The sequence below is a fragment of the Mus caroli genome, chromosome 12 (genome assembly GCF_900094665.2).
Source record: "Mus caroli chromosome 12, CAROLI_EIJ_v1.1, whole genome shotgun sequence".
NCBI classification, from domain to species: Eukaryota; Metazoa; Chordata; class Mammalia; order Rodentia; family Muridae; genus Mus; species Mus caroli.
The window spans coordinates 27,487,644-27,506,231 of record NC_034581.1 but is presented as its reverse complement, the minus strand read 5'-3'; the positions used below and the strand labels follow the sequence as shown (position 1 = coordinate 27,506,231).

The following is an 18,588-nucleotide window of genomic DNA, read 5'->3' as shown; positions in this document are numbered from 1 at the left end:
GAGAAGAATGAAGCCAAGACAAAGGTTTCTGATCAAGGCTCAGAGTTTAATATTCAGCTCTGTGTTTATATAGGGAAACCCCACAAACCCGATCTTTTGTTTCAGTTGGATTGAGTTGCAAAGCAAGCTCAGCAGGCGGTCACCTCAAAGCTCCTTAGGGAATTGCAAATGCAGCAAGGCCAGGCACCAGCCAGGTTGTAAAACCCCCGGCTAGGGTTTGTTTGGTCTACTCAAGGCTGGGGAAAGGGCACATCAGATGGACTCAGTCCTTTAAGTCCCAGAAGACTCCAGCTTGTTTCAAGTTGATAAATACTAAACAGCACAACCCTATAAAACCAGCAGAACTCTGCAACATTGACCCACAACCAAGGAACAGTTTGACATGAGTGGCCAATCATGCTAGTCCTAAACTCAACCCTAACTCTAATGCTGAGGAAGGTAGGAAAAAGGCAGTCCCTCACTTAAAATTACCCTTTTCCAAGTGACTCTAGTTTGTGTCAAGTTGATAATCATGAACCAGCACAGACCCTATCAAACTAACAGAGCTCTACAACTTGACCCATATCCAGGGAGCAGTTAGACATGAGTGGAGAGTCACCCTAACTCCAGCCCTACTCCTAACCCCAACCCTAACCCTAAGGCAGGAGGAGCTGTGAATGTCAATGTTGGCTGGGAGGGGGATCCCAGGAAATTTAGCTTAGGATAAGATGAATTATGCCCAACAAACAAACCTCAAATGCCAGTCAGTCAGTTAGGAGTTACCTGGCACAAGCAAGTCATCTTTTAATTCTACTAATGTGCTGCCATGCTGAGCCTGTAGTGGTAAATAATTAAAATCCGCTCCCTACTTTCTGGTTGGGGGCGGCTCGATTCGCCCACCCTGTCACTCTGGAGCCCCAGAATAAAACACACACATAACCAGCATTAATTTTAATATGCCTCTCTAGCTCAATGGCTGAGCCTCTCCCCAACTCCACCTGGCTAGCACCCTTTCCCCTCCTGGCTCCTGGGTTAACATTTACTAAATATATATTTTACCCTTTGCTATCCTGGACTTTTGGGGGAGCCCTCTTGGGGATGCTTACCCCTGTACCGACATCCCAGCAGGCTCCCTCCTGCCTCCTCCCGCATGTGGTCAGTCCTATCTATCCTCATGGCAGAATTCCTCCTTCTTCCTGGTCTCTTGCCAGCACAATCTAAAAGTCCCGCCTCTGTCTCCCTGTAGCCTTCTCAGCTTTGAGTAGGCCTTTCTCAGCCTTGAAAAGGCAGAGCAGTTTTCCCACTCAAAAGACCTTGAACATTCGCCATGACAGGTCTTATCAACCTGGACAGAGACATCTGTCTTGGCTGCCGTTGCAGGTTCCCATGGGAACTTTGATGTTTTGGCTGCCTGCGCTGACCTTGCTCTACAACATACTCCATCTGAAGAAGGGGATGGGTTTTGTGGGTTTTTTCCTTTATATACACAAAGCTTATTATTAAACTTTGAGCCTTGATCACAACCTTTGTCTTGGCTTCATCCTTCTCTTGCCTTATTTCTCTTGCCTTTTTTCCAGCCCCCTTTTCAGGTAAACCCAGTTCACCTGCCCCGTGGCTGCTGGACGTGGCTGCTGGATGGCTACATCTCTCTGCTTGGTCATTAGCCATTCGGCAATTCTTTATTCACCAATCAAAGCCAACTGGGGGCGGGAACACCCAGCTTCTGGAAGCGTGGGCTTTATGAGTTGAATTAATAGGAAGCATTAGACCCAATCCTCAACAGAGCAGTGATAATCCAAGCTACCTGAGAGTGGGTAGAAGACCTCTCAGCCACCTTTACCTCCAGATATACCTCTCCAGTATACTACACCCGGCCTTGTTCAGCTCAGAGCATTCCATCCCAGAAAGGGGAAGAGAGAAAATCTGACTCCTATCCTCGTCTGACCACAGGAACCTTGGATGCTCAGCCTCTAAGTATATATAAGCCTAGATAGATCTCCACACCAAGAGAGGTGTCAGGGACCAGCCCATCTCCTCCCTAGCTGCTGGGGCCTAATCTTAAGTAACGATCCTCCCTGTCACTCCCTGTCAACAATCCAGTGGGGAAAGGCACAAACCTGCCTCCACACTTCAATCCCTTCTGACTTTGTAGGTGGAACCAGGGCTTGCGAAGGAGGGCCTTACGGAATCGCCCCCTCCCACAAAGTGACACTAGACAAAGAAATTCTCTCAGGGATGCAAGGGCAGCCCCTCCCTTGTTGGTCCTGGTCCAAGCGTCGGGTAAAGCTGACCAGAAGCAAGGTTTGGGGACCCGGAACTGTTCCACAATTTGCTGCAGAGGTGAGTGGGACAGATCCACCGCGTTGTCTGTCAGCGGCTTGCAAAGGGGCAAAGGATGGTGCTGCTGCGGGTGGAGAGTCAGCACTGGTTTTGAAAACCAACAGGCAAAGGCTTTTGTCTGGCCCTAGCATACAAGAGGAGTCTTCTTGCTTCCTGGGTGCCTGGCCCGTTCCTCCATCATCTTCCATTTAAGGGCATGGGGAAGAGACTATCTCTTAGGCAGCAATGATAGAAACTTCTTTTTTCCACTCTCTCCTTTCCCCCACCACTGGGTGCAGCGCCCTGCTCTGAAAACCTACTGGGCTTCTGCACCAAGCCTATCCTGCTACCTTAAAGGCTGCTCCTCCTGAAACCCTCTTTTCATTCCCAGATTCCCTGCTCCCCTCACTCCCCTACACCATTGCATCAGCACACAACACCTCGATAGCATCCTCCAGGGCTGAAGAGGTGGCTTGCTGTGCTTGCAGAGGACCCCAGCACCTACAACAGGCAGCTCCAAATTTAGGGGAGCTGATGCCCCCCTCTGGCCTCTGTGGGCACTTGCACCATATAAGCACACAAACACAATAAGTAATGAAAAAGAAAATAATTTTTTTTTTAAAGCATTGCCTCTCCTACCCACGAGGAAAAGCCCTTTTGAAAAATGGGTCCTGGGAAACTGGGATGTCCATGTGCAGAGGAATAAGATTTGACCCTTATTTCATTTTCGAATATTAGCTCAAAGTGGACTGAAGATTGAATGCAAGACTTCAGTCTATTAAAACCTTACAGAAAAACCTAGAATGAAAGCTTCATGCTGGATATGGTAGCTTACACCTTACATCCTGGCCCTTGGGAGGCAGAGGTGGGAGGATCACAAGTTGAAGAGTAGCCTGGGCTCTTAGTGAGGACAAAATCCTGAAACAAGAGCTGAGGAGATAGCTTAGTGGTTGAGAACCTGAGTTGGAATCTCCAGCACCCATGTATAAACAGGCATGACAGAGAGAGAGAGAGAGAGAGAGAGAGAGAGAGAGAGAGAGAGAGAGAGAGAGAGAGAGAGCGAGCGAGCGAGCAATGGATCCTGAGCTCACGAAGCCAGTCTAGCCAAACAGCAAGTTTCAGATCTGATGACTCAGTCTCAAGGCAACAACTAAGAGGGTGGTAAAGGAAGACTCCAGACTCCAAATGTCCTGCACACATATGCATAGTTACATGCACACACACGCACGTGCACACACACACACACACACACACACACACACACAAACATATCAACCACAGCCACCATCGTACCTAAGGTTTGGGGCCAGAGACAGCTCAGCAATAGAGCTATTTCCCTGGTATGCTCAGGCCCTGACTTTGTGCCCAGCACGTCGCAATCTTAGTTCATTGCTGAGATTACAGCAAGGGCCATGGGAAGAAGAATGTGCATGCCAACTCCAGTCCTGCTTCCTATCAGCTGGTAGACGGTGCCCAGATTTCCCTGGAAGCTAAAGCAGATAACACTCAGAGTAACTGGGGTGGGGATGGGAATTGGGAGGGGGGAGGTGGAGGGGTGAGGGGGTGAGTGGGGCAGACACTGAGGGGAGGCTTGTGGAAGCTCTAGGGATGGGCCTTGTTCTCATTTCTGTTGCGGATCACAGCCAGTCTGGAGCTGACCTTTGCAACACCTATTGCTTGGCCTACTTTGAATAGCTCCAAACTGCTTTGAATAGGCTCCGCCTGGGAGCTAAGTTCACACTAGCTGTTTATAAATACCACATCTGGTAATGCCATCCCCTGGGAAAGAGCCCTTCATCAGACTCATGAGTGTGTGTGTGTGTGTGTGTCTGTGTGAAGTGGTACTAGGAGCAGAAGTCAGGCCCTTGCACATCCTAAGCAGCCCTCCACCGCTGAGCTACATCCTTAATCCTCTTTACAACTGTTATTTTGTGACAGGATCTGAGTACATTGGCTAGGCTGTTCTTCAGCCCAGTCAAATCTAGGCAAGCCTCCCACTTATGACCTTATGTTTCAGTCTCCCAAGGAGTGGGGATTGCAGGCTTTGGGACCAGACCAGGTGAGTATTATTCATTTGTGTATCTATATACTTCTTGAGTCTGGGTCTTACCATGGTCTTGCCAAGGTTGACCCTGAATTTCTGGCCTAAAACAATCCTCCTGCCTCACCCAGTCTCCCAAACCTGGGACTTCAGGTTCCAACCTAAGTATCGAAATTTTAAATCCTGTATCTCAGAATGTCAGTGCTAGGACGGGAGTTAGAAGCAATGCTTATCAAGCCCCTTCTATCAGGAGGGAAACAGATTACAAAGAGCTAGCAATTCCTCTGGAGGCATCAGAACCTTAAGTCCCAAGACCTTTACACCCTTCGCTTTGGGTCTGGCCTCTGGAATTCACACCTCAAAAATGACTCTACAGTAGGGTTGCAGAGATGGCCCAGAGGCTAAGAACACTTGCTACTCTTGAAGAGGAGCTAAATTTGGTTTCTAGCACCTACATGGTTTGCCACTAGTAGTAACTCTACTTCCAGGGAATCTGATACCCTCTCCTAGCCTCTAAAGAACACCGTGATATGTGTGTGTGTGTGTGTGTGTGTGTGTTTAATTGTATGTGTATGAATGTAGTCCTTCAGTACAACTCCCTTTTCTTTCCTTCAGCAGGGACAAAGTGGAAAACAAACTAGCTTGCCCGGCCTAGACTTCCAGGTTGGTTTGCTTTTGTTGTGGTGGTGTTGGGGATAAACCAGGTGAGTGTTGAGGCCAGTGCTTGGCCCTTGACCTCCACCCCAGCCTCTCGCTTCATATCTTACACCAGAAAGTGGACCTGAAGCATCTCCCTTGCTTTTACCACCGTCTGCATGCAAGGTCTTGGAGGGCAACTAACGTGCAGGTAACTCTCGCTTTGGAGAACTGTGTGCACATTGACACCTGAGAGGGAGGGCTCAGCAATAGGGATGACAGGATGTGACATGGGTCTGGGTCAAAAGATAGGGCCTGGGAAGGTGCCCAAAGGGACAGATGGCTGGCAAAGATGGCTGTGATCCCTGAATGACACACTCAGGGGAAAGCACTAGAGCAGAGTTAGGAGTCTGGTTTCTTGGTTTAAGTCTTCCTTCAGCTGGCTGTGAACGGGAGTTACAGAGTCACCATGTGGGTGCTGGGAACTGAGCTCATGTCCTATGTAAGAAGAGCACGTGCTCCTACTCGCTGATTTCTGTCTCTGGCTCTACTTCTCAACTCTTTCATAAAGTAAAAACCAAGCTAGGGTGTAGCTCAGTGATAAGGGTGCTGGCCTAGCATGAGCAAAGAAATAAAAAGAAAAATGAGAGCTACCAACCATCACTAGCTTGTTGGCAATATTAAAATAGGCCAGCTTTTACCTACAAGGCCATGGTGTATTAGTCTTTGTGTGAGAGAGAGGGAAACCAAGTAGTGTCCTGCAGAACCTCACGCCTGGCCTTTCTTGCCAGACCCATTCTCACTATGCCTTTCTTTAGACTTGGGCTTTCAAGATGGCTCACTGGGATGACATGCTTGCTGTAAAGCCTGGTGACCTGAGTTCAATTCTGAGACCCATAGGCTGACATGAAAGGAAAAAAAAATTCCTGCAAGCTGTAGTGAGCCCTACCTCCCAGTTTTCCACATGTGGAAGATGCATGCCCGCTCACACAGAAATAAATGTAACAGAAATCATACAACCACAAGGGTTCTGCTTATGAAAATCCTGATTAAAAAAAACCAAAACCCAAAACCCAAAACAAATCAAAAAAAAAAAAAAAAAAGCAAAAGAAAAAAATATAATGCTGGCCTATTTGGCATGGAAAAATCTTCATGTGACCTCGGTCAGCTTCTAGCATATCCTAGAGTCTGTAGTTAGACTGCTAAAAAAAAAAAGGGGGCTTTCTCTCTTTCCACTGTTATTAGTCATGATCATTTCCCCCCACAATGTATATATATATATTATATATATATATATATATTATATATATATGTGTGTGTGTGTGTTTATGTATATACATACATGTACTTATATATACATATATTCCAGAATCGGAGAAAATGGGGGAAGGGCAATGGAAATATTAAATAAAAGTTTTTAAAATTTCATGTTAGCTAAATTACCATAAGATTACTAATAGATTTTCCTGATAAGAGGAACCCAGTAACAATTTGAGATATATTTATATGCTACTATATTTTGTAATTTTGTATATTTCAAACAATTTAAACATATACAAAACAGTCTCATGAGAATTAAGCATAACTTTTAAGTTTTTTTTTTTTGTTTTGTTTTGTTTTTAACTGAAGTAGTTGAAAGTAGTTTTAAATTCGGTTGTGAAGGTGAAGTAGATCTGAGACAGTTAAAGTTCAGCAGGTGTCTAGGAGCCCAGAGGTGCAAGGCTGGGCCCTATATGAACCTCTGATGAGCTTTCCTGGGTTCTATAGTGTACACTGCATTAAATGCTAGCCAAAGTGGGCTATGAGGAGATTTTGAACAGCTCAGCACATTGCACATGCTCACTATGTAGTAGTCTTGTGGACAAATCTGAGCCATCTCTCCAGCCCCTTAAAATAATGTTCAATGTAAGCTTAAAAGTTGAGATTTGTGGGTAGGAGGCTACAAGGAGAGCACGACTTTAAAACAGTGAAGTAATAAAGTTTGAAAATGCAGGTTTAACTAACTCTAATCCTAACAGTACTTTTATGTCAACTTGACACAAGTTAAAGTTATCTAAAAGAAGGGAACCTTAACTGGGAAAATGCTTTCATAAGATCTAGCTGTAGAGACTTTCCTTAATTAGCTATTGATAAGGGAGGGCACAGCCCATTGTGGGTGATGGCATCCTTGGGCTGGTGGTTCTGGGTTCTCGTAAGAGAGCAGGCTGAAGAAGGCATGGGGAACAAGCCAGTAAGCACACTCTTCCATAGCCTCTGCCTCCAGGTCCCTGACCTGTTTGAGTTCCTGTCCTGATTTCCTTAGATGATGAACAGTGATATGGAAAGTGTAAGCCAAAGAAACCCTATCCTTCACAAGTTGCTTTGGTCATGGTGTTTTATCTCAGCAAGAGTAACCCCGAGACACCCTCTAACCCCAACCCTGACCTGGATCAGGACCCAGACTTTAGATCTGTAGACTGAAGACTTCCAAGTCTCCAGACGCTGTAACAACCAGGTGATGATTGTAGAGACTCTTTCAGGCTGAGGAGACACTGGATACGCTCAGGTGTTGGCCGCTGTGCTCAGGAGTATTCAGCTCTAAGTAATCCAACAGCCTCTTGCAGCTGGACGTTGCCCTTTACTTAGAGGCAGCTGGGCAGGTTTTGTTTTTTCTTAAAAACTCTTCATTCTCTTCACAGAGAATGGCTGTGTTCTTTGGTTTCGTGCTGTGCCTATTTACACTAACCACCGATACATGTGTATTTACAGCACCCCCACCCTCCCACATACACCGTCTAGATCAACTTTCACAAGACAACCTCAAACCACCACTTTTCCTACTCCCAGAGGAGTCCTGTCTCTAATACTCTTGGTCGCATGCATACACTAAAAAGGACTGCGGTCTATACTCCCTGGTCTTCACTGATGAAGATCTGTCCCTCCAGTTCAAGAGAACACTCCTACAGGGTGGGTCCCAGAGTCACTTGGAAAGAACACTCTCCAGCCTGTTGAGCTACCTGCAGGCGGTGCAGTGTGTTCCAGGTCCCTAGTTTTGGTGACCTAGTTCCACCACTCAGCACAGGCTTTTGGTGATTCAGCTGTCTCTGAGTCATTTCTATTCCTCTAAGTTACACCTTGGTCATATCCTGTACATAGCCCCAGTAAAACTCATTGGCCCACCAAATCGGTCTTTGATGGTATCTGTACTGTGGTCTGTTGTGGGTTCCCTCTGTGGACTGAGTAGACATGTGTGTTGCATCTTCCCGAGAAAAGTCTTGTCACACAACACAAGTTAGACAACTGAAGCTAACTATGACCAAGCAGCTCCCAGAGTTCTGTGCTCTGGAAGCCCTCTTTGCCCTCTTTCCACAGCTCATCTACTGAACGTGGCCGGTGGATATTGATTATCGATACTCTAGGTCTCACAATTCTGGGTGTCTCCATTACAAATGAATATGATTTCCCTGGAAGAAAGACCTACAGCTCTGTGGTAGCACTTTGACATGATTCTCTATTGTCAGCCAGCGTGCTGACCACAGAGTAGAGCAAACATGAAGTACACGATGTGGAGGAAAATTCCAACAGAACAGAGGCCAGGACTTCCTGTGGCCTTAAAGCTAGAATCGTTCACTCTACCCAGAGCAACGGGACTCGGTGAGTAATGCTTCCTTCATGCCTCTACCTGCACAGTGAAAGTGTTTACAGATGGCTGGCTTCTCTACTTCCCTGTGCAGGAGTAATATTTGTTTAGCCTTGAAATACATTCAACGTGTAAGCATGTATTTAGAGTGTGCATGCCTAGACATTTTCTTTTCATATTGAAGAAAAAAAGTTATAATCCTGAGCCTGTCATACCTCCCAGTACTTACAAGGGAGTGTAAGGGGGTGGGGGGGAGGCCCAGTGCTTGTTCTCCTCTGACCTTTCCCATTTATCTAAAAATCAATGGTCAGCTACCAGTAAAGCAAACAGGGGTCTGCTGGACATCTCTGATGTGTTCTAGAAGCTGCTGCCTTCTTATCCACCTTGTGGTTTCCTGTAAACGTGGAACACTTTGCAGTGAGCTTATCAGGAGAACTTGTGCTGAAAAAAGGAAGCAAGCCAACACCTGACCAGGCAGTTGGCTTCCACGGGGCTCTGATAAGCCCCGCTTGAAGCTTCTCCGGAAGACTTGGCTTGTTTCCACTTCAATTTTCTATTATTCCTTTAAAGACACATAGCATCTTACATAGAATTATCAACATCAACTCAAAAAGGAGCCCTTCTCTGAAGGCTTTGCATATGGAAATCTGAAACTTTGAATCATTTTCAAGTTTGAGGTATAGGGCAGCGGCTGCCACAGCAGCACTTGTGGCTCTAGGCTCAGCTAACATAGTACAGATCCTTTTGGAAATTCAAGTGTAGCTTATGATGACAAAAGTCAGCTCAAGTCTAGGTTTCTGTGGGTTGAGTCAGATCGTGCCCTCTAGAAGGAAAGAATCCCCAGTAGACATTAAATTCCTTTCATGAACTAGTTGAGTGAAGAGTATGTCAGGCAGCTTTGGGATCGAACTCTCGATAGATCTTTGATCTAAGTTTGCCTTATATCTAGAGCCGTAGAACTTGCAGCTGTTACTAGAGTTGTGTGAGCAGCGTGCACAACATCTACATGTCTCCCACTGCAAACCTAACACACCTAAGGAGTTTCTTCTCAAGCCGGGCTTCCAATGAACACAAGAGAAGCTGGATTCAGCCAGTTCCTTCAGCCCAGAAACATCGATAGCTTCTTGGTTCTGATCACATGACCTCCGAGACTGCAAGCCGAGAGTAGAGCAAGAGTGGACGTGACAGCTGAGCACTCTTGGTTCTGACACAAGTTTCCTGGGAACTGAGGGGAAACCGAGAGCTTGTGAAACTGTCAGTCAAAGATCCCCCTGAGTGTGTGCAGCTCTCTCTGCTCCCCTGACAGCTTTCTTAGGACTTGGGACCTAAACTGGAAAATCTCTTCAAACAGTGTGGCTGGTGGCTCTACTAAAGTTTTCCTGCATTTGATTAGACTCCCGGGAGGAACAGGGAAAGGGAGGGAATACCTCTTAGAACACAGTGTACTCTAAGAAATTGGGTGACCTTGGGGCCTACGCTGCACTCTGATTTTAGTCATGACTGTCTTTATTCCGGATGTTCAGTCCTCCAGATGCCTACCTGATATTTCTTTTTTGGTTCCTTATGAACACCAGTAAGGGTGCCCACACGGGAGTGCTCCTGATGCCTGGAAGCACTCTCCCTTTCTGAATGTTGACTCTACAATCCTACCTTGCTAAGCAGGTTGAAAACAAGGTCTCAAGTCCTAACACACTATCCTGACTGGCCACAGCCTATAGGTAACTTACGCCTGCTGTTTATCCTGGAGTGGGTCTGAGTACCAGCCCTCAAACTAGGCTGGGAAAGCACTCTATACTTTGTGACCTTGACCCCTTTATTATTTGCCCAAGTTTGACCAGTGAAGTCTTAATAAAACCAACCAACCAAACAGAAGCAGCATATAATCTGTAACCAGCAAGCAGATGGAAGCAGGTTGTCCTGGCATCAGTTCTGAGTGCTCTGACTTTCCTTCAGTGTAAACTTCAAAGTTACACATAGCTTAGTGTAGAAATCTATCCACTATTTTAAAAATAAGGCACATTTATCTCCCTTACCTTTTGTTTGATTCTCTTTATACAATTTGGACTTTAAGATCCATTTATGGTTGGGGCATACTACCATCAAGTAGAACGCCTGAACAAGATGAGGCTCTAAGGCCATAAATCAGATACCAAGCATCCCCCTTCCTTCCCTCCCCCGCTCTGTTTCTTCCTCTCCATGCTTTCTACCTCCGCTTCTCTAAGTTATCTACAGAAGTCCATTCATCTGCCCAGCCCCTCTCTTTCTTTGTTATCACATTTCACACTGCGATGGAGGGGCATGGCGTACTAACTTTAGCACTGGATTCCTCAGTGAACGAATTCTGTTAATGTCGTCCTAGAAAAGTAACTTTTGCCAAGACCACTGTTGCTTGCATACTACAGAAATGGAGAGTGAGCATCTAAAATTTAAAAAAAATCTCCAGTGTAGGCATAAGTCATAGCAAGACTGCAAGTGAAACTGGCCTGGCCTGGTCAGCTCAACCACAGAGGCTAGATCGCATTACCTTCAGAACCACACATACCCAGCTCTGTCAGGCAGATGGGGAACAGACCTAAGATATGCACAGGGGCTGCCCCTGAGTGAGCTAATGAGTGTATTTTATTTTGATGTTCATTTATCTGTGATGAATGCTAGTGCTAAAACATGAAAAGAAGTATTTTTAAACTAATGATTCACGAAATATTTAAAGGAAACCCAAGAGCTAAATTCTCTCAGTAGTTTTGCTACAGCCCATATCCAGGAGAGCTGAAGACTTCAAAACCCATGCATTTCCTTTGGGCAAGTCTTGAAAAGCTTTCCTTTCAAAGACGTCAACACTTTGCAAGGCAGACACACTTAGGAGGGAATCACAGTAAACACACTCTCACTTCAGGGTTGCTTGCCTCACCTGCTGAAAGTTACAAGTCAAGATCCAGGAAGTACCAGCCATGACATTGTTACAAACTCTGAACCGCTGGGACAAGAGTCCAGTGTAACAGTCACATACATAATAAATATTTGCATATGGAATAAATAAGTTCCCTGGCACACCAATCACTTTCCATCTGTACACTGCTACTCTATTTCCACAGAGCGCTCAAAAGGCCACCGCTGAGTGACTATCATTGCTTTCTCTTTCTTCTTTCCAAAACATTTAATTACATCACTTATACGCTCTTCTTTGCAGCAGTAACTTACTCACTACGAGAGGGGGAAAACGTATAAATCCCATGCCCTCTTAACTGCTGACTCTCTGGCCCCAAAGTGTTCATTCAAGACACTCCCATGTAAAACTAATGGGATACCTGAAAAAAAAAATGAATTGCACATACCGAAAGATCTCTTACAAATTGCTGTCATTGTGACAACTTTTAAGACTAAATACGATACAGTGACATGCAAAACAGCAGTGCTGGCAGGTGGCACAAAACACAGTTCCTAAGCTGCCCTGAGAGGATGAACCCCAAGAATAACCATCCATGATGTATTTAAAACAAGCCCCACAGAGCTCTACTTGCAAACCAAAGATAAACATTCAAATAAACAATATGCATGAAAAGATGACAAAAGAGAAAAGCATTTTAAGGTGAACTGATGAAAGAGAGGCCATGTGAAATTAAAAAAAAAACACCTGAGGACTAGCTATGACAAAATAAATATTTTTATAACTCAAAAATCTACTTTTACAATAAAAATTACATAATACATTTTTAAAACTATATGCAGGGACATTCCAAAATGCGATGACACAAAATATTAGCATTGAGAAATTTCTTCCATATTGTTCACTCATATTGAATATGATTTTGTGATTAAAGAAATATGTTTTGATAAAATATAGTAAACTTTGAAAGAGTAGACTGACAATTTTTCTTTGGGTTGGCGTTCACACGTAATTTCTCTCGGGAGACTCTGAATCTAAAATTCTTTTCCTTTGAGTGTCACAAACAAGTTCAGAACCAAGTTTCTGGTTTAGTGTTAATCATACTTAGAATGCAGAACCTCTCAAAGCCCAGAGGCAGTCTTTGCTTCAAAACACATCCTCTGCAGACGATGGGTTGATGCCAAATGCAGGCAATTCCACAGTATGTCAAGTGGAGCCAGACCTCAGGCATTAGGTGGTGAGCCAGTTTTTATCCCCTTTATAAGGGAAGAAGGAGGGTGTTACTGAGCTCTTTCTGTTGGAACCATTGTTAAAGAGCTAATGGAAGGACCCCATAAATATTGGCTAAATCTCAAGAAACTGTTAAGTACAAAACAGCTCTTCTTTTAGCAGGCTCTCCATTCTCACCAATCTCTCAATGGGTGCTTCCACATACTTATGGCCAAGCAGACAGTGGCATTAATGAAATGAATATGAAGCCCTCAAGTGATTTTAAATGTCCTCCCCAAATCATTACAAAATTCTATCAGTTGTATAACATAGGAATTACTCAAGTTTAGTTCTATAGGGAGGCTTGGAAACCAGTGTGTACGTTGGATGACTGTCTCAGCCATAGCACTTAAGTAGACTAATCGCTCTTTGTGCTCACAGAACAGTAAGTGGCATAAATCAGTTGAAAGGAGAATAACATTGCATCCATGCTTGATTCCATATTTTCTTCTTTTCTTTAAAAATGTCTACATATCTGATTTATTAATATTAAATATTATCAAAACACATTGCAGAAACTGTCATTAAGTCAGACCAACAAATGTCCTGAAAATATACTCCAGCAGCTGCTGTTTCTTCAGCCTCTCCTCTGAGACGCCCTCTTGCAAGGAGAACGCTCCGCGTGGTCTCGAATATCTGTCCTCCCACCTTCCCCACAGCACGCCATCATGGCTAATAGATAAGCCTTATCAATAGAGTGCTTTATTCCTAGGATAGCAGCAATTCTGTGTTGTTGGAATACACCAAACACATGGCTCTGGAGTTTCGGACGCCTACAATTTATGGGTCTGTTCATCACCGGGGAAGTTGCTTCCTGTGGAGAAAACAGAAATAAAACGTGAGTAAGCTCTCATTTGCAGCGACATGTACAACAATGCACGGCCTCGCCTGTGTTTGGTTTTATGACGGCTCTATTATTTCGAAACATCTTTTGTGTTTTAAATTTTGAAAGAAAAGTCTATAGAGAGATTTATCTGGCTTCTCTTAAAAAAAAATATCTCTGTAGAAGCCTTTTCCTGGAATTTGGAAAGTTCTTTCCTCCCAAAGTTCATGGGTGGAATACTGACAAAGGCAGAGTTAACTGCTCTAGGGATGGACGACAAAACGAATAGCAAGGGATGCTGTCCACTGGGACACTTGAGGCAAACAAAGACCATGAGCTCCAACATGTCTGGGTGCTGACTGAGAAGCAGGGAAGGACGGCCCTCATGCTTCAGGCTATTTGTTTACACTCTGTTCCTGGAGAGCTCCCAGTGTAGACTGTAGAGCTCCCAGTGTAGACCATAGAAACCCCAGTGTAGACCATGAAGAAGGGAACAATATCTGTCTTCCAAATATGTGACAGTTTAGCCCTTCCACAGGCCTCCTTTCTTTACAAATGGGAAATGTGAAGATAATTGTGACTATCTTAAATTTTGTCCAAAAATCAAGCAGTGTTTATCTTTAACCATCCTGAAGGACAAGTTATCACTTTCCATGCACACATTAAAACCAGCAATTTATATATTTTATTTTTAAAATGTCAGAAAAACCTAAGTTTCAGCAGGTAATCCTTTGATAAATTGATGGACAGGATGGTCACTGAAAACCAGGAAATGGGAGGTCAACGCTCTGGAATTATACCCTGGGAAACACTACTAAAATGGTTCATGCGTGACCGTCCATCTCCTCATGTCCCTAGAAGGGGGTGGAGTTGGTGGGATGAGAATCCTATGATTCTCTGTTTTCAGTTACACTGGTTTCAGGTTTGACCAGCAAATGTTTAAGTCCACTGAATAAGACATTTATAAATTTGCACTTTAATTCTGAATGTTTCTTTTATTGTGTTTTATAAGTGTCTAACTAAGAAAGTCAAACATTTGTGTAAATCAGTGGTTCAAACTTTCTAGTGCTGCCACCCTTTAGTACGGTTTGCCCCCCAAAGGGGGCATGGGCCACAGGTTGAGAGTCTCTGATATAAATGGTATTTATATTCTTTCACTCATAATTCCACCCTTGTTCATCTCAATACTCTGTCACTTTTATAAAACCCCACTTCAACACAAATGCAAACTAGAAGAAAACCTGACCTTACAGTTTTTGATTTTTGATTCTGTATCTTCAGATACCCTAGGAATTGAGTTAGAACTGCATGGGCATGCTCTGTTGTACGCTTTGGTGCTGCCCACTAGGACTTGCTCTTTCTGGAGAACACAGAGTCTGGAGGAAGCAAAGAGAGCTCAGATCTTGCCTGGGAATGTCACTTCATGGTCCCACTGTTCCTGACATCTCTGCAGGGCTTACATAGCACAGGCTGCTTCGTGGGTGAAGCAGAGTAAAGCTATGAGGTAAACGCCCCGTGGCGACTGCCAGAACCACCCAGAAGCCTTGAGAAGATCTGGGCAACTATCTCCTGGGTTTTATTTCAGCCTGTTTGTATGTCAATGTGTTACCTCACCATTATTTATATTCCAAACAGGTAATTCTTCTCTTGTGTTTCACTCGCAGACTAAAACTATACAGATATTTGATGACACGGAAAGTAAAATACAGAAGGTGAACACTCTCTTGCTGTGGCTGTGCCCTTTAAAAAAAATATAGACAAAGCAAGTCAGCCCTAATATGTGTGCATCAGGACCTACAAAACCTGTGACATCACATAGGTGGGACCTACAGACCTGTTACCAAGACAACAGCTACCATGTTCCCAGAATCCACTTGGCTTTCCTCCCACCTTTACCTATGTTACTTCATTATCCATACATATAAGGGGGATTCCCCTCACCCCCCTCTTTTTCCCCTTCTCTTTCTGCTGCTACCTCCCCCACCCCCACTTCTCCCAATAAACCTCTTACATATGGAACTGTTTGGGCCCTGTGTGCTGTGTTCAAGCGCTATTTTAACACATCAGGCCATTTGCTGGTTCCCTCTCTCTATGCCACAATGCCCACAGTGACACCATGACACACCCTTGCCATCAGGCACATATCTCAGATTCAAGGACAATTTTGTGCAAATACAAATTGATATAGGTTTTGGGTTTTGTTGTCCTCTTTATTGTTATCATCTGTACACATTCCCTGGGGACGTGTACTAATGTAACATGCAAATCTTCAATACATTATAAGAAAGAACTTGAATTTAAGAAAAGTTAACTCACCCCTCCTTACTATTTTTACATCTGTATAAAGGGCCACTAAACAGTACTTTAAGGATTTCTGTTGTTCTTAAACACAGGTTGCTGAGTCTATGCATCTTGGGGGGCTGTCCCTTGAGATTGACATTCTAGTGAGGTGTCTTCTGTTAGTATTTATCTCAATGCCAGAAAACGTAATGATTTTTTAAAACTTTTTCATAGTAACTTGCTCTCAAAGGCAGAATGGGAAAAAAAGGGCATTGAAATGTTTAAATGCTTTGTTCTTAAAGATACTCATATAAAAGTGTCTCCTCTTTTTTACTACAAATGAACATTCATAACAAATTAGAAGAAGGGAGGGTGGGCAGCCTTCCCTCTTTATTACAGGCTGAGGATAGAGGAGTCTATGGTTAAATCCTGGACCAGGTGCTTATACTGCGTACTATCACCAGTGGAAAACAAACAAACAAACAAACAAACAAACAAACACAGTCACAGCAGTTTACACTGGAATGCAGTCTAGATCAGAGCCTTCAGTCAAAACAATTCAAATGCAGCTATTTTCATACTAAAGAAATATTAAGTTCTCAACACTTCAAGGCCTGAGGAAGGAGAGCTCCTGGAGTTTTCCTTACTGCTGAAAGTGAGACATCAGGGCGTACCAGGGGCCAAGGATGTCCTGAGGACATCAGGAAGACTCACCAGGAGACAGTCCAGGTGCGTAGTGGCCTAAAGCTCAGATGCTACCTACTTTCAAAACGGGAAATGGCCGCAGTGTAAAACTGCAGCCAGGAAGTATTTTGTACTTCAGGTTTCTTCCATTTTAACTACAATAAGGCGGCAGGGAGAGAGTTAACTTAATGACCTTTCCAGCCACTCAGATTCAACACAGGAGGGCACATGGGTGCCTTCATTCCGTAGGAGCTATATATTAACCATGAGCGGCGATTGGCCAGCACCCAGCTTAGCCAGCAGCACGCATAAACACAAACCCCATCTTCCAGCTTCCTGGCACTCACCTGGATCAGATGTCAATCAGGCAGGTCCCTGTAATTTCTGGCTGGGGGTTTCTTTGGCCTTCTTGCAGGTAAACAGCCACTTTATGATACGGGCGTTCCTTTCTACTACCGAGGTGGTGCTAGGCACCTGCTCCAGGAGTTCCTCTTCTTGCAACCCGTCCTCGCTGTGCCTGGAAAAGCTACTATCAGAAGCAGCCATGCTCACGCTACGCACTTTGAGTGTAACACAGTCGGATCCAGCAGAAAAGTTCTCCCTCCCGAGAGCCTCCACTACGTCAGGGTCCAGGCCACAATACTTGAAGAAGGTGTCAGTCTCAGCCTTGGCTATCGAGTAGCGGGAGCTGAGATCTGACTGAGAGCGCTGCAATCCTTTGCTACGCGACACCCGCAGCTGCACACCGGAGCATCCGACAGGAACCCTGGGAGCCACTTCAAAAGGCAAGGCTGGGGACTTCACAGCTACTACAGGGGTTGGAGGTGGTAACATAGAGGCTGGTCTGGCAGCTGCTGCCTGGCTCGACTTAGTCCAAGTGGCCTCTGCTTCCTTCGTCGTCTTATCTTCATTCGCCACCCTGGTCGTCTCAGCTGGGGACTTCACAGCTACAACAGGGGTTGGAGGTGGTAATATAGAGGCTGGTCTGGCGGCTGCTGCCTGGCTCGACTTAGTCCAAGTGGCCTCTGTTTCCTTCGTTGTCTTATCTTCATTCGCCACCCTGGTCGCCTCAGCTGGGGACTTCACGGCTACAACAGGGGTTGGAGGTGGTAATATAGAGGCTGGTCTGGCGGCTGCTGCCTGGCTCGACTTAGTCCAAGTGGCCTCTGTTTCCTTCGTCGTCTTATCCTCATCCGCCACCCTGGTCGCCCCAGGGGCCACTGCCATTTTGTCCTTGCCAGGCCCCTGGAAAAACTTCTTCATCAGTCCCACTCTGGAACAGTCTGCATCTGACCCTCGCACGAATTCACATTTCTGCCGATAGATGACCAACGAATCAGGTCTCAGAGGCTTTCGAGCGATAGCCCTGCGTGCTACAGGAGCTGGGGCAAGAGCCGAAGGGATCGGGTTGCGGTGCTGCACCCCTGGGGCCTCAGGGACCCTGTGTTCAGATACAGGACCCCGGCTAGATCCCAGCGTGCTGCGAACATACTTAGCGCGGTCCGCTGCCAGTCTCTCCACAGCGCTCTTGTTCGCTGGCCGCGGGGTGAGAGTGTCCTCCGCTGCCCTGGGGTCCCCGAGAGGTGGCCGCATTCTAGCAAGCGAGTCCAGGGTCGGCAGGGCGCGCATTCTTGCAGGACTCGAACCCACAAGCTGGTGTCCAGTAGAGACTACTTAAGTTCCGGCGCCACCCTGCCCAAGTCCGTTCCGAAGTCCGCAAGGGGTGGGGAAACACGCCCTACGGCCTCTCCGCCCAGATCCGGAGTTGGGGCGAGCCAGAGTGGCTGGGAAAGGTGAATCATTCCGGCGCCAGCTGGCTCCTCCCACCCAGGATTTGAACCTCCTACACCTGCTGTCCCCGCCCCTTACCTTTTGGTTTCTCGGGCACGAACCCACAACCCCACCCCCAGCCTCCTGTCAGGTGCCCTATCTCTTGCTTCCTACTTACTACATCCAAACATCCCTTGTCTCCAGCCAATACTCGCAAACCTTCTCCTCTGTCTTACCGTCCCCGGACCCCATACTCCCTCTTCTGGAAGGTGGGGAAGTTTCAC

General features: G+C 45.6%; 1 protein-coding gene across 1 annotated transcript; it reads right to left on the bottom strand.

Annotated features, from left to right (window-relative positions):
- Positions 1-12,233: 12,233 nt before the first annotated feature.
- On the bottom strand, positions 12,234-18,342 carry Fam110c (family with sequence similarity 110 member C). Its single transcript, XM_021179272.1, has 2 exons — positions 16,882-18,342; positions 12,234-13,561 (listed from the first exon to the last, which is right to left on the bottom strand). Exon 1 carries the CDS (start codon positions 18,161-18,163, stop codon positions 16,898-16,900), a length of 1,266 nt encoding a protein of 421 aa, XP_021034931.1. The 5' UTR covers positions 18,164-18,342; the 3' UTR covers positions 12,234-13,561; positions 16,882-16,897.
- Positions 18,343-18,588: the final 246 nt, after the last annotated feature.